This window comes from Morus notabilis, unplaced genomic scaffold (assembly GCF_000414095.1).
Source record: "Morus notabilis unplaced genomic scaffold, ASM41409v2 Scaffold101, whole genome shotgun sequence".
NCBI lineage: Eukaryota > Viridiplantae > Streptophyta > Magnoliopsida > Rosales > Moraceae > Morus > Morus notabilis.
Genome location: NW_010364303.1, coordinates 634,553 through 655,505, shown reverse-complemented (window position 1 = coordinate 655,505; position 20,953 = coordinate 634,553). Strand labels below are relative to the sequence as shown.

Here is a 20,953-nt window from a genome sequence, read left to right as displayed (position 1 = left end):
TAAGTTTTGAAATCCGAAAAACATAGATTCAAGAGAGGTTCTTTCAGTAATCTTACCTCGAATCCTTCTCTTGACGTTGAAAACTCTTTGAAATCACTCTTGGTTCGAATCCGGTTTTGATTTGAGACACAAATGGGAGAGAGAGAGCACGGAAGAGAGAGAGAGAGAGAGAGAGTGAGTGAATGCACGGGAAGGAAGAGAAAAGGAAAAGAAAAAGAAGAAAAAGAAAGAAAAGACATATGGCAAAATATTTAAAATGACAGTCCAGAAATGCGCCCATACACACTTCTGATTTAAAATAAAATTACTCAGAATATTTAAATACCTTGGAATTATTTAAATTTACACATGTCAGAAACATTTATTTATTAATAATCAATTAATAAATTCAGATTAGGCACACTAATAATCTCAATTACCTTAATTAATCTCAATTAATTCTTCAGGGTGTTACATCCACGCTCAACATCGTTACGACCATGAGGTCCACGACCTCTAGTACGTCTACCATGGCTCGGATTTGTAGTTTCCTCAGCAGCTCCTTCTGGGGTTTGCAATTCTTGCGTTTGAAAAATATTAGTAGGAAATTGCCCTTCTTCAATGTTGAATTGAGCATCAACGGGAATATCGCCACCATAACCAGAAGAATCCATTATGAAAAATAAGAGAGATCGAGAGCGCTTTGAGAGAGATTAAGAGAGATCGAGAGAGATTTGAGTAAGATTAAGAGAGATTTGAGAGAGTTTGAGAGAGTTTGAGAGAAATTAAGAGAGGATGAGAGTTTTTGGGTGAGAAAAATGGTTGGGGGAAAGGGGGTATTTATAGAAAATTTTTTGGCTTGAAAAAAAATATTTCCCTCAAAAATTCGGCTCCAACGGTAGCTTCATTTTCCAGCGGGTTGGGTCGGGTTCAGGAAACTTGGGCAACGGTAAAAAAAGAGCCGTTGGAGTCGGGCATGAGGGCGGTGGGTCGGGTCGGGCAAAATGTAGCCGTTGCATTCAAAATTTAGGCTAACGGTCAAAAAGTGAGATCGGGTCTGGTTAGGCAAATTCAAAAACTAGCCGTTTTTGGGATTTCGGGCAACGGGTCAGGGTTCGGGTTACGGTGGAAAATTCAAAAAAAAAAAAAACGCGCGGCCGGCGGTCACGGCTCCCCTACCAGCAGCGGTATGTCGGGAAGAGTTTTTCCTCGGGTTGCCCGAGCCTAGGTAATTAGGGTGGACGGGCGGCGAATTGTGCCTGTCCGAAAATTTTCGGGCTTCGGGCAGGCTTGCCGCTCAAAGTTCCACAACTAATTGAAATTAAGCAAATAATAGTATAAGATTTTGAGTATAACTATCATAATATCACAAGTTTACAATAAAATAAAAAATATGTAATGAAAAATATATGTATTTTTTAGTTTTTTACGAGTTTGTGTTCGGGTTAGGTGGGTCTAACTCAAAATTGATCGTATTTTTCTTGTCAATTTCAGGTCAACTTAATTCTAACCCGGACCTCTTTTTTCTTAACTCTAATCCGTAAAATTCGTGTCGTTTTCGAGTCGTGACCCATATTACCGACTCTGCTTGTGGGGATCATGTTATCCACAATAGTTACTAACATCTCCCAATCACCATCTCAAAAGCCAAATAAATGCAGAAACATTGCCAAAAACAAAAATATTCTGAATTAATTGGCTTCCTTATTAATTAATTCCTTTCTTGTCGAGATTATTTCAAGTTCAACAACCTTTTTCTACAAGTAGTCTTAAAACAACGTTGGAGATACTTAGTGCAATTTGCACATAGTAAAGGGTTTCTTGTCCTATAAATGAGTTTTATTTCCCCAAAAGTTTATAAAAGCGAGACAGCTTATGGAAGAACACATGATTGCGTATATCTATGCCAATGGTGGCGTCCTCTGCGCACGGTGAGGAAGTTGGATTTTGGCATTTTGCTCCCTGTCGTTTCTGCTGGGCCCTCTAATCAAAGACACATGTCGGCAAATCTTAAATGTTAAAGAACGAGCAAATTTTTACGATTTATCTTTATCTTTATCTTTTTTTTTTTGTGCTGAGAATTTACGATTTATCTTTTCCCATGTGCTCTTACTTCATGCAGAGCAATACTCAAAAGCCAAGTATAATATAATTTGTTTTTTTAAAAAAAAAAAAAAAAAAAAAAAAAAAAGGGAAGAAAGTTTGGAGACCAATAATTTCCATTTTTTCCATAGGAGATTTGTAACGTACCCATTATTGCTAAGCTCTTAACCATTTTTAAGACCTCAAATTTCTACAAAAATGTTTAGCAAAATCAATGGAGTGTCTTATTTATACACACATACACACATACATCAAAAGTTCAGAAATTCTTAATATGAGCCACAAAAATATAAACGGTCGGTAGCGTTTTTTCTTTTCCTCCAGAAAATCTTGTCCCCTTTCTTTTCCGTGAAAATAGAAAACATTTTACATTGGGAATAATAATATCCAATCCAACGAGAGAGTGGTTTATCTGGGTTTTCAGCTTTTCATGTTCTTTTTCCTTCTCTTCCCTTCTTTCGCAACCTTGCATTTTCTATCTCTCTCTCTCTCTCTCTCTCTTAGTCCCCACTTTTGTTCCTAGTCATTTCTCCTAAAATGCGCTCTGTACCCACCATTCCAAATCTCCAGCTCTAGGCCCAAACCATGACCGTCCAATCCCAGACCCAGGCCCGCCGTCTCTCAACCTGTCACCGTCACCCTAGCACTCCCATCACCGGCTTCTGCGCCTCATGCCTCCGCGAACGCCTCGCCGGCATCGAGGCCGCCGCCAACCAGGAGGCCCCCTCTGGGTCCCGCATCCCCAGCGGTTCGGAGCTCCGTCGCAGCAAATCTTGCTCCGGTCGGAAATCCGACAACTTCTCGAACCCTCCGGATGCTCCCCGGCGGAGGTCGTGCGATGTTAGGGCTCGGAGCGGCAACAACAACAGTCTGTGGCGCCTCTTCAACCTCGACGACGAGAGGAGAGGCGCGCCGAGGAAGTTCGAGGTCGAATTGGGGAACCTAGGGTTTGAGTTGAAAGAAGAGGACGAGAACGAGAATGAGAGTGAGATTAGGATTTCCGAGAATGTGATGAGGAATGGAGGAGATCAGGCCGACGAAGAGGGAATAGAGCTGAAGAAGATGAAGGAATTTATAGATCTCGAATGGCGGAGGAAGAAGGGCGGTACGGCGAGGGATTTCAAGGACATTGCGGGGACATTTTGGGAAGCCGCCTCTGGTCTGAGCAAGAGACTGGCGAAATGGAGGCGAAAGACGAAGAAGATCGGAGGCGGCGGCGAAGACGGCGGCGTTTCGGCGGTAGAGAAGCGGTGCCCGAGGCGGCCGAGGGAGACGCAATCGGAGATCGGAGAGTACGGATTGGGGCGGAGATCTTGCGACGCGGATCCGAGACTGTCGGTCGACGCCGGCCGAATGTCGTTGGACGATTACAGATACTCGTTCGACGAGCCGAGGGCTTCTTGGGACGGGTATTTGATGGGCAGAGCCGCGTACCCAAGGTTGAGTCCGATGCTCTCCGTCGTAGAGGACGCGAAGTTCTCCGATGGCGAGGCCGAGAATTGGTCATCGAGTAATGGGAAGAGGAGTTCGGCCGGCGACGGGGAGAGGAGCCCCGGCGGTTCGGCACAGACCAAGGATTACTATTCGGAGTCGCTTTCCCGGCGTAGAAGGAGTTTCGATTGTCCGAATTCTCTGCACAGGAAAGGACTTCTGGCTGAAGTTGACGACTTGAAGCCAATTTCGAACGCCAAGGTGTCGCCGGCGACAATGGAATTGTTCTACGGAGCGAAGCTACTTATAACCGATAGAGATTTGAGGGATGCCAAGTTGAAATCTGTGAAAGATGAGAGCTTGGAGAGTGCTGTTGAATGTGCTTCCAAGGAAGCTGCTCCAGCTATTCCAATTGGGGTTGATCAAAAGGGGCTGAAGAAGTCACAAGGTTGGCACAAAATGTGGAACTTGTGGAGTCCCAAGCAGAGGCACAACGAGCGAAAATGCCGTGACGGAGGAGGCTTATTGGTAGGAGGAAATGTGGGTGATGATTCTTGGAATAAGCTGAGGGTGGCTAATGGAGAAGCAAACGGGGCTGTGAGTCAGAAGCTTATTCGTAGCTATAGTGTTAGCTGTAGGAACCATAGTAAAATGGCTGGATTGTTGAGTAACGCAAGTGGTGGTGTTGAGAGCAAAGGCAATTTGTTGAAAAGCAGAGAAGAGTTTATGCTGCAGCGCAACCGGAGTGCGAGATATTCACCGAGCAACATCGATAATGGCCTGTTAAGATTCTATTTGACGCCATTGAGGAGCCATAGGAGAACTCAATCGGGAAAGAGTAGGCTAAAGAGCTCGCATTCGACAGCGGCGAAGAATGTTTTGTAAAGGTTCCACCACTTATTCCTAGTACCACGCTGTAAAGACATTCAATTGGTGTTCTGTTTTTTATTAAAGCATAGTTATATGGTTATTTCTCTGCGTAAATTGTTCTTTTATTTTCTCACTAGTGCTAGTAAAAGAAATTAGCATATATATATTTTTTAATCATCTGGAGATGTAGTTGAAATCACTTTGTTATGTTCCAATAAACAATTCGGAGTAGTGGGTCATCCATGGAACTTGTTGGTCGGTAAGACTTTAGAAGTGTGAAATTAGCATATATTTGTCTCAATTGCGTATGATTTTATCTTCATTTGTTAGGATCTTACCCTAAATTTGGTTCACTGGACTCATGAGTACACTTGTTAAGTTGGCAGCCACAACGTATTTATGGCCATCAAAGTGACACACTAACACATACACCTCTCGTGAGCTTCTTTATGTTCCCAATGAACTCCTTTCTAACATTTACCCAACTCCACGCTTTACTAGCAATAAAAGAAGGCTAATAAATCTGGTCCCAACTTGCTCTGCGGTGAATTCGCCATAAGTTTGAGAACATGCATTTGTAACTCCTCATACTTCCAAGGCAACAAGGCTTATGAAACTTTTAAGTCGCTTTGGGGAATCTATTTGCCTTTATATCAATATTTAACTTCCAAAAATTGATTAATCTGTATTGGTTTGCAAGCAAAAAGTCTCCATTTTAAGGGAAAAAGCCTTCCTTCCTTCATTACTATGTGGTAGAGCATTCTCTTGTAAAATAGGAAGCCAACTGAAAACTGAGATGGGAACTTCAAATATACACAAATCAACTAAAAAAAGAAACATATCTATAATCTGATAACAGTAGACAATTGGGATTTTTTTTTTCTCAACTCAGTTTATACCAAGAACATCAAAGTTCATAGGACCTCATAATACAAGAGAAACGCCATTAAGTTTCACCAGACCAAACCACAAAGCTTTCACTCCCTCACATTTCATAACAAATACACGTAATAACATAAAACAAAAACAAAAACAAAAAAAATCACTCAATGTCAAAGCCCTTCTCCTGAAGCTCCAAAATGACCTCATTCCTGATCCTCAGCCAGAGCTTCTGAGCTTCCTGATGCAACTTCTTGTCCTGCAACTCCTGGTGATAGTTATAGGCATCTTTATCCAACTCAGGGACCCCTTTGGGGCCAATCGCTGTACCGATCATACCGCCCTTCGCAATGAACTCTTCCATTGCTTCCTTGTCTCCCGGGTATGGAAATTCCCTCCGCTCATACAAGTGTGCTAATTCTCTCTCTTCCTTGGGCTTAGGCTTCAGCGTCCACCAACCCAGCGGCGAAGTCTCGTTGTACCACCAACAAGCACCGATAAGCGCGTAGGCGGAGAGTAGACCCTTTCCGATTTGTTTCCAAAACGGATAGTCTTTTCTTCCCAATCCTATTCTGGACAGGTACTTGTCGTAATTCATGGACTTGAGCAATTCAAATCCTGAGATAGTTCAAAAGCGTTAAAACAAAAAGGCTTGGTGCTGAAGAAACATTTAGTCGAACACTTGGAGGGCGAGATAAACATTACACACGCATTTCACCGAGCTTTTCGGAGTCGGTGCGTCAAAATTAAAAATTTGCTTTTTTCGAAGATTAATTCTGGTTTGATATTTCGATAAAGTTGTGGAAAAAATTTTGTTTGCAGTAATTGGAAACTAAAAGTATACCTGTTTTCGCTGGCTGGTAACGCTTTCGTACCATTTTGATCTTGTTTTTTCAGGTCGATTGGCTATTCTGTGAATCTCTTTTTAGTTCTCTCTCAATTTTTGGACTCTTTTTATTCTTATTGTTATCGTCGTTTCCTAAGATCTTGTCGTTTGCACGTCGATGTCGTCCTTAAGAGGTTATACTAGTCGCTCAAATGTTGTAGACGCTTGTTGATTGGCTTTATCATTTTTAGAGACGTCTTTTTTGTCAATTATTATCGCTTTAAATTAATTGTTTTTTTTTTTTTTTTTTTTTTTGTTGATAATTGGACGTTTTAAATTATTGTTGTTTCCAATAAATGATCTCCTTTCTCCAGAGGTTGTCGTTTTATCAGTCTTTGTCGTTTCCTAAGCTCTTTTAAGTTTTGAACTGGTAAGAACACAACATAAAGGTCTCGTTTTTTTAATTTTAAGTCTTTACAGTTAAAAGCTCTCAAAATATCACATTTAACTTTTTTTGTTACAGTTAAAATTTTTTAAAAAATATCACATCTCAATTTGAATTGAAAACTCGAATTTACAGAGCGAACAAGTGTTGGGAGCTTGGGAGCTGGCTTATTACGGTCAAGACACAATTCACATATCTAAATAATCGTTTCGCTTATGAACTTGTCGTTCACAACTGCAAGAAATGATGCAATTATTTAACTATTGTCGTCCTTAAAGTAACTGTTGTCTATAAAAGATTGCCCTCTAGAGGTTGAATACTTTTTTTTATCTTCGTTACTATGTATTACAATAATTCAGCAACAAAAAAGCAGACTAGCATTTTAAAGCGACATGCACTTCAAGAAGACCTTATACACTATACCGTACAGAAATACTATTAAACCACAACACAACACATATGGTGTCTCCACATCACACTTCTTCACTAGACGAGACCGCCATCAACGGAGAGTTCCCATGGACCTCTTGTACTTGTACCACTTAGAGATCACAAGAAAAGCGCCCAAGTTTATAACACTGAGGATTGCCAACAACCAGAAGAAGTAATGTAGGTGACCATAGTTCAGATTGTCCGGGATCCATCCACGCTTTCCATGCCTAGTACTCACTTTCGTGACTATAGTCACAAGTAGGGAACTCAAGTAGTTCCCCAGAGCGACGGTTGTGAGCGACAGAGCTGAGCACAAGCTCCTCGTGGCGTCAGGCGCTTGCTCATAGAAGAACTCCAGCTGTCCAATGAAGGTGAAGACTTCTGCGCACCCAATGAGGAAATACTGCGGAACTTGCCAGAAGATCGACATGGGAATGGAGTCGAGTTCGTAGTAGTTGTGCCTCCGAACAATCCTAAGTCTGACAAGCTCCACAACACCGGCGGACAACATTGCGAAAATGGAGATGAAAAGGCCTATCCCCATTCTCTGGAGCTGAGTTATGCCGTTCTTGTGGCCTGTGAATTTTCTGGCCACAGGTACAATGATCCTGTCATAGATCGGAACCCATATGATGACGCTGATTGTGTCAAAGATGGAGAGGGAGGCTGATGGGATTTTGAACGACGAGGGGGCAAGACGGCGGTCCATCGTCAAGCCTTGCAAGACGAATAAGCTGCCCATCTGGCTGTAGACTGCAGAGAACATAATGCCAGTGGCCCATATGGGAAGCAGCCGTATGATGGCCTTAAGCTCCTCTACTTGTGTGACTGTGCAAAGCATCCAGGGGTTTACCGAGTCCTTTATGTGGTCGGTTTGTATCTCCACTGCAGCTTTGTCAAAGAATCTGAAACAATACAACGTTTGGTAAGAAACATATCAAAATAATAGTCCCCTTTAAGAAATTAAACTCCAACTTCCCTTTTTATATAAGTCAAGGTTCTTATCAAGTGAGATGATTTTTCATTAAAAATAATTGTTTTTAGTTTAGTTCCACCTTAGAGAACAAGTGTAATAGACTCTTGTTAAGCTTTCGAGTTGAGAAACTTGCCTAAAATCTTGTGTGTGATCAAGCTTTCGGCTTCCTTTAATGACAGATTCAGCATCGGCAACCTCATACAAAAGAGCCTTATCAGCAGGTACTTCGACCCAGCGCTTTCTCATGGCTGCCACCACTACCTGAGCAATGCGTATCAGAGGGCTGCCCCCCGGCTTCTGGTTTCTATACAGCCGAGTACCCGAAAAGAAGCTCACAATAGCAACTGCCATGGTTGCTGCTGGAATTCCAAAGCCCAACCCCCAACTCACATTTTCTTGCACCCATACCAGAACAGAGCTAGCAATGAGAGCACCGACATTGATTGAAAGGTAAAACCAATTGAAGAAAGAAGCCTTATGCTTCTTTTCAACCTCATCGGCGTCATCGAATTGATCTGCTCCATATGAGGAGACACAAGGCTTAATCCCACCCGTTCCAAGCGCTATCGTGTAAAGTGCAAGAATGAAGGCAGCCTTTTGTGAATCTGTAGCATGACAACCATCATTTCCATGGCAGGTTGGCTTTAGGCCAGGGACTGATGCTGTCAATGTCAAAAACGTCATTCCCTATATGATGAGTTGAAGAAAAATGGGATAAGTAGTCTTGTCAAGAAACAAAAAAGTAAGCTTTCAAATTCCTTTTGGAGATTTTGCAGCTCTGGAAATAGTTATAGAAGTTAGTAATTGAAGCTCAATTCGTGCAACTGACTACAATGCAAAGGTGAAATGTTTCCCCTTTGAGTTCTACACCACTTGATCCAGACTTGCAAGAGTATAAGAACTAGATAAAAGTATAAGAAGTTTTAGTCAGTCCAACTTACAGTGACATAGATGGTTGAGAAAATGGCGATAGTCCAGTATCTTCCTAGATAAGAATCGGCCAAAAATGCACCGATCAAAGGCGTGATGTAGCATGTTCCGCTCCAATTCAAAGTATTATTAGCAGCAGTAGAGCTATGCTGGCCTAGTCGTTCCTTGAAATATGTCACCAGGTTAGAGCTCATCCCATAGTACGCCAATCTTTCACAAAATTCATTTCCTAGTGACAAACCAAACGGTGAAAGAAAGAAATAAGCAATGGTTTCCATGATTAGAAATGTTCCACTTATTTTTCCAAAATTAGATTGTAAATGTACCCAGAATAAAAGGGCAGGCCTTCCAGGTTCCAGTTTCTTTCTTATTAGCCGGATTTCCGCGGTGATCAATCGTCCCATCTTTTGTGTAAACATCATCATCCTCCATGACTTCTCTAACTACGTATATGCAACTTGCTTGTTTGAGAAAATTTTCTCAGAAGGCGAATTAAAGTAGGAATCGGGAACGAACTAAAACTGCAGAAAACAAATAAACCGAGGCTGTACATCAATTTTCTTTACAGACATGATTGCAATTAAACATACTGAGCCCACTTCACTAAGAAACATTTTTTGTTCCTCGTTACATTAATTACACAAATAACTGTTGCTGCAAAATTTTGCTCCAAACCCAGTTCACTAGTCTAGTTCCATGAAACTAATTTTGCCAAAGGCATATATATTATCAGTCACTCAAGTAGAAATTAGAAAGAATAATCAAAACCAAGAGACTGCATATGGGAAAGTAAGCATTTTTTCTTGCCAAAGAAGGGAAAAAAAAAAAACTATAAGCATTTTTTCTTGCCAAAGAAGGAAAAAAAAAAAAAAACTACTTGTTTCTTTAATCTAGGCATGAAAAGCAAACATTTTTGGCAACCATTTAACGTAGGTAAAGGGAGAGATGAAAAGACATATTGGCAGAGAGGAACAAGCAAAAGATGGAGCACTAGAGATTTCTGGAAAAGGAACCAAACCTGGTACTTCATTTGGCAACTCAAATCATGCAAGAAAGCAGAAAAGACTTTGCTCAAATACACAAAAAAAGAGGCAGTGAGGGTTGTTATAACACTAGGGAGTTTCCACTTTTTAATGGTCTGATCTATCTCGTGATTTGTTAACTCTCTTTTTCTACTCTTTTGGCTGAGAAGAGCACTTCAAAGAAGATTTTGCTTACGGCGCCCTGGGTCTCTGACTATTCTCCAACGACGATGAGCGGAGAGACGAATTTGTTGACTCTTCTTTATGAGAAGTCAACTAAACTGTGTAAAGACAACTTTTCACGTCCACTGATTAAAAGATTTTACATGTGACTTTGTGAGTAAGAAGACATTTTTTATTATTATTATATTAGATGAGAGCTCACAACTTATTTTCATCATCTAATAACTATATCCAGAAATTTTCAGATATTTTATATTTCTTATATTAAGATTCTAGGATCATCTATATTGACTTAAAAGTCTCCTTAAAAAACAAAAAATGATTCTTGTGGGGTCTTAGATTGCATTAAGTCTGGGTGGGATGTAATCATATATAGGTGGCTATGGACTCTTTCTTGTGCGTTCCCATTGTAATTGGAGTGACCACTAATTAGAAATAAAAACTTTTTAAAAGCCCAAAAAGATGTTGTTGTAAAATTGGCTAGGATTTTAACAGCTCAACAAAGGAAGGAAATGAAGCAAAGACACGTGGGCAAGTTTAGATGGTTACCAAACACACGTGGGTAAGTCTACATGGTTACTGCGTGTTGTAGTATATAGGAATAATACTGCAGAGCCAAAATTTGGAATAAATAGTAGATTTGGATCAGTTGTGTAATGACCGAAACAATTTTAGAATCAAATAATATAAATTTATTTATTTAAGTTAAGAATTTTTTTATTTTGTGACTGAAAGATTTATGAAATTAATATAAGTATTCTTAAATTTTGTAGTAAATTTTATGATTAATTCATAAAATTAAGAGCAAGTAAATTCAGTCGATAAATTCTTACCGCAATTAAGGCAGAAGAATTCTCAATGCATATACAGTTTGAGAATTTAATCTCAGAAATCTCTCAGTACAGTACAATGTTAGTAGCGTATAGAGAAACGCTTTGACATTAAAAGATAAAACCCTTAATTTCTGAACAGATAAGGGAAATTATAAGGGTAAAGCTTTTAGTAGAAAGATAAAGATACAATATGAGCTCGGGAGTTGATAATGTTAGAAATGATGTCATTCCCGGGATATAGTGCAGAAAAAGTTAAGATTAAAATTTATGTAGTCTAGAAATGTTTTCAAGACTGAAACAGTCTGAAATATTACAGCATTAAGAGATTAATTTGATCTTAAATTATTCAAGAATTATTATCAGACTATAAATAAACAACAGAAAAAGAACCGTTAGAAACAAAAATTTCCTATCGGCTAAGCTAATTCCCTACAGTCGATATAAATTGTGACTGCTTTATAGAGAACCTTAAGAGATAAGCTTAAGGAAGTAATGATGAGCTTGTATTTATGAGGGGGACAAATGTTGATCAACCATTGGAGATAAGAAATTTGGGAATCCTCTCTTTTTCTTCTCCAATTACGGCCGGACACGTAGATGGCCAAATGGCGATTAATGATTAGATGAGTGTAGCCGGCCAATGAGATAAGAGCACCTAATGGATAAAATCAAATTATCTATCATCCTTTGCTTATGTTAGCAAGATGACATCAAGTAATTAATTGAGAATTTAAGTGAAGTATGATATAGTTACCGATTTTTAGACGCAATAAGAAAAGAAGTGCAGAATGTTGTGTTGAACCCACATGTGGGCCAACACATGAATATTAAGGTTAATAAGTGAAAAAGAATTGAAAAACATCAATTCTAGGGTTTTAGAAACAATCAGAACGAAAAACGGACGAAAAAGGGGTCTGAAAGATCGAACCGAGAAAATTAAGATTTTTGACTGGTTGGGGTTGACCGAGTTGAAATATTATTGACCAAAGAGTTGACTAATAGATCATACTTGAAAAGTTAGTCAAGGTTGAATAAAGTTGACCAACTGTCCAGAAAACACAGATAAAATGCGTACCGGTTAGAAATCAAACTGAACCGGAAAAGAGATAACCATTAAATATGGATGGTTGAGATTTAAAGTGACTTTTTGGATGGAGGGCTGAGAGCATGCCATTTGCTTAGTAAGGCGGCTGGCCAAGCTTGCACAATAAGCCAAGAAGAGATATTTTTAGTATATTTTTATAAAAAAGACCCTAAAAGTTGAAAAATTGCTCTTAGGCCCCTCATTTTCTTCCTCCAATGTGTTTTAAGTGTAAAAACACAATAAAACACTCTCTTTTCATGCCAAAAACCAGTGAGTGTTCATCCAAGAGAGAGGAGAAAAATGATTTACCAAAAGTGAAGAAAAGGGAGTTTTAAGAGGAAATCGATCGACCTACTGAGGATTAGAGACACCAGAGCTTGTTCTTCATTCTTTTAAGGTGAGATTTTAATTTTTCCTCTCATTTCCTTACCTTGGCCAAATTCATGGATGTGGAAAAGAGTATGGAGAAAGTTTGCTAAGTTGATGATTGAATTTCAATTGATAAAGGAATTGAAAATTTAGTGATTAAATGTTGAATTTTTAGTTGTTAGATTATGTTTCTAGCAACTTTTGGATATGAAAATCCTTATGAGAATTTGGATAAACCTTAGAGTATGATTTCTAAGATGATAAGATTATATGAGAAAGATTGTGGGTTATGTCTAAAAGTTGGATTAATGGATAAAACGAGCTAAGAATAGCTTAGGAAACACAGAAAAAATCAGGCAAAACTCTGCCGGATTTTAGTTTGAGAATTTGAAGTTAAAACTTAGTTTTAGTTCTAAATAGAAGTTTTAAACTAGTTTTTAGAAAACACCCCAAAACTAATAAAACAGTTTCGGTGTTAAACAGAAGAGTTCATTAAGGAACTCGAAGTATAATCTCAAGAAAGTATTTTGAGTTTAGACCTTGGTTAATGAAAAAATAAGGTTATGGAGATTCAATAAACCTAATCTTTAAGTTTGAAACAAGGTTTTCAATCCTCTAAGGTAAGAAAGAGAAAGAAAGCCATAAGTAGAGAAATCAAATTTTCTTATAAGCTTGCTAAAATAAAATAACAAGTGAAAGTTAATCTCACACTCTTAGTGGGTGTTTATTCTCAGAAATAAGCACGAAAGAGAACAGACAGTGTGGCGAATAGAGGATTCCACTCCTTAAAATAGGTAAGTAGGAATCTCGCCTACAGTATGAATATATTTTAAAATAAACAGTACATATGAATTAAATATGTTTGAGTATATTTCATGTTATAGTGTGTTATGCTATGTCATACTGCAATAAGAATAATCTCAGTTGAGTGTCGTACCAGCCTCCTAGTTGAGAGGTAATCCAGTTTCAGAGCCTAGGTATTACAGTTTCAGAACCTCCTAGTTAAAAGGTAATTCAGAGCCTCCTAGATGACTAAATAAGAGGTACTCTAGCATAAGTGAGGCATTCAGTTCAATTTTACTTACGAAGTTGATGAGAGCCTTATGAACCCTAATGTCCCGTATATCGCGCGTAATGGTACGAGCACTCGGGCCCATCTGTAAGCAAGATAAGATCAGACAATAAAATTATGATAAACCATTATAATTAAGCATAATCAGTTCATGCATATGTATTCATGTGAACTTACAGTTGTTTTACGAGATATAGTTCCTACTTACTGAGCGAAAGCTCATTCAGATATATTCATATTGTAGGTAAAAAGCTTATCAGTAATTCTTTACAGGCAGTGGCAAACGACGGACGAGTGGAGATTGGAGAATAGATGGCACACGCAATTATTTTCACATCAATTTAAAGTGTTAAATAGTTTTGTTAAATGAGACTTTGACATTATATGTAGCAAGTTTGTACTATGTTTATCAAGTTTATGTAAGTAAGCACGATTTAAGAAGTATATACATATGTATATATTTATGCTTTAGAAAAAGGAACAGTTTCAAGAATAACATTTTAATGTGTTTAAAAAGGAAAGTTAGAATTTTATGTTATTATGATATAGCATTTTGAGAGAAAAAAATTTATGTTCAGAATGTTATAACATTTGTTATAGCATTTTATTTTTTTAAAAATACTACAACATTCTATACAACATTTAAAAAAAAATTCGTCAAGTTTCTCAGAAATTTCAAAAAGTATAAGAATACTAAAGTCATTTACAATGATGGTTACCTAATATGGTCATTCTAAAGTCATCAGTGATGATTACCTAATATCGTCGTTTCAGTTGGTATCAGAGTATAGTTATAGTCGCAGTCAGGGTCGTCTCAAGTTGTCATTTTCGGTAGTTTCTTGTTACATAGAGAAGACAGAGAGAGAAACTCTAGAGGAGAGAGAAAAAGCTCTAGAGAGTGTACTATCTTGATCTGCCATTAATGAAAATAAGCTCTGTTGATGAATTCTTTTGATTTTGATTTTTCTCTTTGATTTGTTCTGTGTGTGTGATGTTGTGATCTAGTTATCTTGCTTTGAGAATTGTTATGGAAATTCCAGAGGTTAGAACGACAAATTGGTATCAGAGCTTCGTCAGCGATGGGATCTGCAAAGTTTGACATTGAGAAATTCTCAGGCAAGAACGACTTGGGGCTATGGCGTTTAAAGATGAGAGCTCTTCTTGTACAACAGGGACTCAAAGAAGCCTTGGGAGGTGAGAAAAATCTTCCAACCACTCTTTCTAATAAAGAAAAGAAAGAAATTCTTGATAAAGCACATAGTGCCCTAATTCTCTGTTTGGGGGATAAAGTTCTGAGGGAGGTCTCGAAGGAGAAGAGTGCATCAGCTGTTTGGTTGAAATTGGAGAATTTGTATATGACAAAATCTCTGGCAAACAGATTGTATCTGAAACAAAAATTGTACACATTCAAGATGCCACCGGGGAAATCACTCGAAGATCACATGGATGATTTTAATAAGGTGATTCTTGATCTCGAAAACATTGACATCAAGATCGATGATGAGGACCAAGCATTGCTTCTGCTCAAATCTTTACCAAGCAAATTTGACAGTCTCTCAGCTACGCTAATCTATGGCAGGGATTCACTCACTCTTAAAGAAGTTCAATCAGCGCTATTTTCGAAGGAGCTGAAGAAGAAATCCAAATGAAAGGAGGAAGGAGCAGCAGAGGGCTTGAATGTCAGAGGGAGACTTGAAAAGAGGGATTTCAAGAGCAAGAAAGGACATAGATCGAAGTCAAAAATTAGGCGAAAGTGCTTCATATGTCATAAGGAAGGCCATCGGAAGAAAGACTGCCCAGAAAGAAAGAAATTAAGTTAAGAAATACCCAAAGATGCAGATGTTGCCTCAGATGGGTATGAAAGTTCTGAGTTACTATGTGTAACAAACTTGAAAACCCACAACGAATAGATTCTTGACTCCGGGTGTTCATTCCATATGTGCCCAGTCAAGGATTGGTTTCTTTCATACAAAAGTGTCAATGGTGGTCAGGTTTTGCTTAGTGATAACAAGGCTTGTACAGTAGTGGGAATTGGCTCAGTTAGATTGAAGCTTGTAAATGGGACATAGAGGATCCTACAAGATGTCAGGCATGTTCCTGAACTCAAGAGAAACTTGATTTCTCTTGGGATGCTTAATGGTCAAAATCACTGGTATAAGGCTAAGGCAGGAGTTCTAAAAGTCATGAAGGGTTCTATGGTGGTAATGAGAGGAACACTTGAGAACGGCTTGTACTTGCTTCAGAGGAGGGCAGTGGTAGGATCAGTTGCAACAGTGTCCAAGAATGAAGCTTCAAAGAGCCAAATTTGGCTCGTGAGAATGGCATATATCAGCGAAAATGGCTTAAAGGAACTGAGCAAGCAAGGTCTTTTGGGGAAGGACAAACCCACAGAGTTTTGTGAACATTGTATCTTTGGAAAAGCCAAACGATTGAAGTTTTCTCCTACAGTGTACCGCACCAAAGGAATTCTGGACTATATTCATTCAGATCTTTAGGCCAACACACACTGGTTCAAGGTTTTTTCTTTCCTTAATAGATGACTATTCAAGGAAAGTTTGGATTTACATCTTGAAGAATAAAAATGATGCTTTTGAAAGATTTAAAGAATGGATGACTCTAATGGAAACACAGACTAACATGAAGGTCAAGAAACTATGAACAGATAATGGACTAGAGTTTTGTGAAGAATTATTTGATCAGTACTGTAAGGATGTGGGAATTGCTAAACGCCATACTGTAAGGAAGATACTACAACAGAATGAGTTAGCTAAAAGGATGAATTTGACCATAATGGAGAAAGTTAGATGTATGTTGTCAAGTGCAAATCTCTCTAAGAATTTCTGGGCAGAAACAGCAGTTACTGTTGTGTACTTGATCAATAGAAGCCCTTCTAGAGCAATTGATCTTAAAACACCAGAAGAAAAATGGCCAAGACATCTTCCAAACTTGGAAAATCTGAGAGTTTTTTACTGCGTAGCCTATGCTCACATTAACCAAGGTAAACTGGAAACCAGAGCATTAAAATGTATGTTTTTGGGATATCCAGAGGGTGTAAAGGGATATAGATTGTGGTGCATGGAGAAGGTCATCCTAGAGTCTTTAATAGCAGAGATGTGGTTTTCAGAGAGACAGAGATGTACTACTTAAAAGAGAAAAACAGTAATGTGATGGACCAGTTGGAGGTGGAGACAACCGAAACTGCTAGAGAACCAGAGATTGAGCCTGAAGAATAAGAGGTGGAGCACCATGAGACATCATAGGAGTATTTGTTAGCAAGGGATAGGCAGAGAATACGTGTCCAACCACCAGAAAGATTTGGATATACAGAGATGATTTCTTTTGTTCTTACTGCAGCAATGGACATAGAAGATGATGAACCTAGGACTTATAAGGAGGCTATGACAAGAGGAAGCAAGCAGCTGGATTGAGACCATGGAAGATGAGTTGAAGTCTTTGTATAAGAACAAAACTTGGGAGCTGGTGGAGAAAACCAAAGGGCAGAAATTGGTGGGTTGTAAATGTGTTTATAAGTTGAAGGATGAAATTCCAGGAGTTGAGAAGCCGAGGTATAAGGCGAGGCTCGTAGCTAAAGGGTTCACACAGAGGGAAGGAATAGATTATCATGAAGTCTATTCTCCTGTAGTGAAGCATAGCTCAATAAGGATATTGTTGTCTCTAGTTGCTCATGAAGACCTAGAACTTAAGCAATTAGATGTGAAAACAGCTTTTCTTCATGGAGAATTGGAAGAAAATATTTACACGACATAGTGAGAAGGATATGTGATTAAAGGAAAAGAAGACATGGTTTGCTTGTTAAAGAAATCCCTTTATGGTTTGAAGCAATCACCACGACAGTGGTATAAAAGATTTGACTCATTCATGCTCAAAAGTGGTTTTCAGAAGTGTGCACATTACAACTGTGTTTACAACAAAGTGATTTCAGAAAGTAGAGTCATTTACTTGTTACTCTACGTGGATGATATGTTAGTAGCTTGTAAAGACATTGAAGAAATCAAGCTAGTCAAGGAACAACTTAAAAGTGAGTTTGAAATGAATGAGATGGGCCTGCAAGTAAGATTTTAGGCATGCAGATAATCAAAAACAGGTTGGAGGGAACACTTTTTGTGTCTAATGTAATTACATTGAGAAAGTCTTAAAAAGATTCAATATGTATCAGTCTAAGCCTGTTTTGACACCATTGGGGCAACATTTCAAACTTCTGAAGAGGAAAGATATATACTGAGAATACCTTATACCAATGCTGTGGGAAGATTAATGTACGCCATGATCTGTACATGTCCAAATCTAGCCTATTCAGTAAGCGTTGTCAATAGGTATATGGGGAAATCAGGGAGGTCGCACTGGGAAGCAGTCAAATGGATCTTCAAATATCTTAAAGGATCAGCTGGGAAAGGTTTGCTATATTAAAGGCATGACAAAGACAACAGTTTGGTGACATGTTTTGTTGATTCAGACTATGCTGGTTGTTTAAATACCAGGATGTCTCAAACTAGATATATCTTTGAGTTTTGTGGTAATACCGTGAGCTAGAAAGCTAATCTTTAGCATGTAGTGTCTCTTTCAACAACGGAGGCTGAATCTATATCTGTTAGATAAGCTATAAAGGAGGCTATATGGATGCAAGGGATCGTTGAGAGTCTGGGATTAGGCAGAACAGTTGCAAAGGTCTTTTGTGATAGTCAAAGTGGGATCCACTTAGCTAAAAGTCAGTTCTATCATGAAAGGACAAAACACATTGATGTAAGGTTTTATTTTGTCAGAGAAGTAATTGTAAAGGGTGAGGTGAATTTGGTGAAAGTGGTAACAGAGAAAAATCCAGTTGACATGCTTACTAAGCCATTGCCAGGTTCCAAACTTAAGAATTGAGAGTTGCTTCGGGTAGCAGATTGGAAGAAGAAAACATGTTAAAATCAAGCCAAGGTAGAAAATTGTTGTAAAATTGGCTAGGATTTTAACAATTCAACAGAAGAAGGAAATGAAGCAAAGACTCGTGGGCAAGTTTACATGGTTACCAAACACACGTGGGCAAGTCTACATGGTTACTATGTGCTGTAATATATAGGAATAATACTGTAAAGCCAAAATATGGGATAAATAGAAGATTTGGATCAGTTGTCATTTTCGGTAGTTTCTTGTTACAGAGAGAAGATAGAGAGAGAAACTCTAGAGGAGAGAGAAAAAGCTCCAGATAGTGTACTATCTTGATCTGCCATTAATGAAAATAAGCTATGTTGAGGAAATCTTTTGATTTTGATTTTTCTCTTTGATTTGTTCCGTGTGTGTGTGATGTTGTGATCCAGTTATCTTGCTTTGAGAATTGTTCTGGAAATTCCAGAGGTTAGAACGACAGATGAGATTTAATATCTACATATTTTAGCAGTTTTGCGATCCTTTTCATTTTAATATGATTTTAATGAGATAAAATGTTAAAAAATGTATAGTACGAATAGAGATATTTATTGTAGAAAGCTCTGGAAAAAATTAACAACAAAAAGAGAGAATGAAAAGAAAGCAATGATCTGATTCAAACATAACAAGTACCAAACAAGTTGTGTTAATTATTCTGAACTAACGAACTAAAAGAGTAAAATCCTTACCTTAATCAGCTCACATGGACACTAATATCCAAGAACGACGATATACTACTACTAGTTAAGCTTTTGTGTCTTTAGGGGAGTGAATTAGGCTTCTTCATGGTGAGTCCTCCGATCTCAGCTGTTTCTTTCTTTTATACGCACTTTCAAAGACCCAACTCTCTATCTCAACTTCTGTGTCTTTTTGGCTAATGAAACGCGAAAACAGCTTTCTTGGTTCTTTTTCAATATTATTATATATTTTGTTCCGATAGCGACAACAAAAGTCTATTAATTGAATGTCTACGTAGCGAATTAAGCGTTCACAACACGTTGGGATAATCCTTCCAAAACAGGAGGATTTTCTATTACGCAGCAAATGAAGCACCTCCTTAATCAACACTCATCGGAGGAATTAATTATCATAGCCATTTATTAAAATAAAAGGGAGAGTAGTAATTGGTAGTTTTTTTTTCCTCCCACAATTTGATTGGACCTTTTGGATTCAACTCTTAGATTCCTGCCCGGCCTGATAAAAAAAAAAAAAAAAAATATATATATATATATATATAATATTTCGGAGTATATTCTCCATGGGACCATATCCATATAATTGATGTAGTAGTGTGGACAATACGTCACACCAAGTGTGAACAGAGGAAGAGTCAGCTTTTGAGCGTTGAAATCTAATCCTAAAATGACAAAAACCCCTAACATCCAAGAGGAAGAAAGCTTAAAGTGTTGGAATTCTCCTTGCTATTTCACATTTTGGTGCTCTCATGCCTCCGACGTAGAGAAGGAAACAAAATTTAGTGGAACTTATGGTTTGAAAGGAAAAGCTTGTACCTATCCCTGTCTCTTTCAGTACAGTTTGCATTCCAAAATGATTAGTCTCTTGATAAAACAATTTAAATTATTGGTTACTAACACCATTATCACTTAATTGGGATTAAGAATTTAAGCGTTTGTCTCAAAGATAAAAGAAACAGCTTTTGTTAGAATGCAAAACAAATGTTATCTACCTCCTAACTGCCTAGCTTTTTGGTAAAATTATTTTAAGATTATTTTTATTAATATCTCTAAATTTTATGGTCATTCTTTTATTTTACTCATTGAACTTTAAAAATTCTCACTTTACCCCTTGAATTTTAAATTGTTCTCACTTAATCCTTGTTGTTGTAATTTTTGTTAATAACAGAAGGAAAATAAAGGGATTACGTGTGATCATGTGATTTTTATCTGTTTCTTTTTAACAGAAATCTAAACAGAAAGACTACGTGACTGCGTTATTCTCTTCTTTTCTATATGATTTTAACATAAAATACAATAGAATCGGTAAATGAAAACAATTTAAAGTTTAAAGAATTAAAAGAGTTTTTAAAATTGAGAGGACAAACTAAAAATGCTTTTAAAATTTGGCATTATTTTACGAGTACTTCATACGTGACAGAAACTGTTAGATTATAAAAGTGAACTGTTAGAATATAAAGCTAATGTCACCCCATATACGACAAGGAGTATTAGAATATATAATACTGGGAAAATAATGGCAATAGCCTTTTGTATTTGATTAAGTAGGTTTCTCGATCCTAATTCAAATCAAAGAATATTTCTTAAGCTAGATAAGAGCCTTGAATCAAGGACTTTCTACAATTTAAATAAATAGAAAATCTAAACTAGGAAACTAGATGATTACATCTCAAATTAGAAAATTAGATAAATATAAAAATAAATAAATTGGTTGGCTTTTGCAGTTCCTGATTCATGCAGTTGCTAATTAAGGAAAATATACAGCACCACGGCAACGAAGCCAAAAGCAACAAACGACTACAAAATAAAACAAGAATTTCCTGAAAACGACGACACATGATAAACGACAATATAAAAACGACTATGATAAAAGAGGCCCAGGTATTCAAATAAAC

At 37.8% G+C, this 20,953-nt stretch overlaps 3 protein-coding genes and 1 long non-coding RNA gene across 8 annotated transcripts; 2 read left to right on the top strand and 2 right to left on the bottom strand.

Moving 5' to 3' along the window:
* The first annotated feature begins 2,188 nt into the window (after window positions 1-2,188).
* On the top strand, window positions 2,189-4,483 carry LOC21404898 (UPF0503 protein At3g09070, chloroplastic). The gene has a single exon (XM_010106384.2). It carries the CDS (start codon window positions 2,668-2,670, stop codon window positions 4,396-4,398), a length of 1,731 nt encoding a protein of 576 aa, XP_010104686.1. The 5' UTR covers window positions 2,189-2,667; the 3' UTR covers window positions 4,399-4,483.
* A 747-nt stretch (window positions 4,484-5,230) lies between these two features.
* LOC21404897 lies at window positions 5,231-6,271 on the bottom strand. The gene is made up of 2 exons (XM_010106383.2): window positions 6,107-6,271; window positions 5,231-5,880 (listed from the first exon to the last, which is right to left on the bottom strand). Exons 1-2 carry the CDS (start codon window positions 6,138-6,140, stop codon window positions 5,426-5,428), a joined length of 489 nt encoding a protein of 162 aa, XP_010104685.1. The 5' UTR covers window positions 6,141-6,271; the 3' UTR covers window positions 5,231-5,425.
* A 568-nt stretch (window positions 6,272-6,839) lies between these two features.
* Window positions 6,840-19,232, bottom strand: LOC21404896 (protein NRT1/ PTR FAMILY 8.1). Of its 5 annotated transcripts, none has more exons than XM_024170941.1 (6): window positions 19,053-19,232; window positions 13,448-13,519; window positions 9,198-9,416; window positions 8,883-9,100; window positions 8,075-8,628; window positions 6,840-7,870 (listed from the first exon to the last, which is right to left on the bottom strand). In XM_024170941.1, the coding sequence occupies exons 3-6, from the start codon at window positions 9,301-9,303 to the stop codon at window positions 7,036-7,038; spliced, it is 1,713 nt and encodes a 570-aa protein (XP_024026709.1). In that variant the 5' UTR covers window positions 9,304-9,416; window positions 13,448-13,519; window positions 19,053-19,232; the 3' UTR covers window positions 6,840-7,035. The 5 variants fall into 5 exon arrangements, with proteins under 5 accessions (XP_024026709.1, XP_024026708.1, XP_024026710.1 ...); XM_024170940.1 differs by having other exon boundaries at window positions 9,198-9,392; XM_024170942.1 differs by lacking the exon at window positions 13,448-13,519 and having other exon boundaries at window positions 9,198-9,392.
* LOC112093112 lies at window positions 12,075-13,767 on the top strand. Its single transcript, XR_002902918.1, has 3 exons — window positions 12,075-12,390; window positions 13,097-13,156; window positions 13,708-13,767. It is a non-coding gene; the product is annotated as an uncharacterized LOC112093112 (long non-coding RNA).
* Window positions 19,233-20,953: the final 1,721 nt, after the last annotated feature.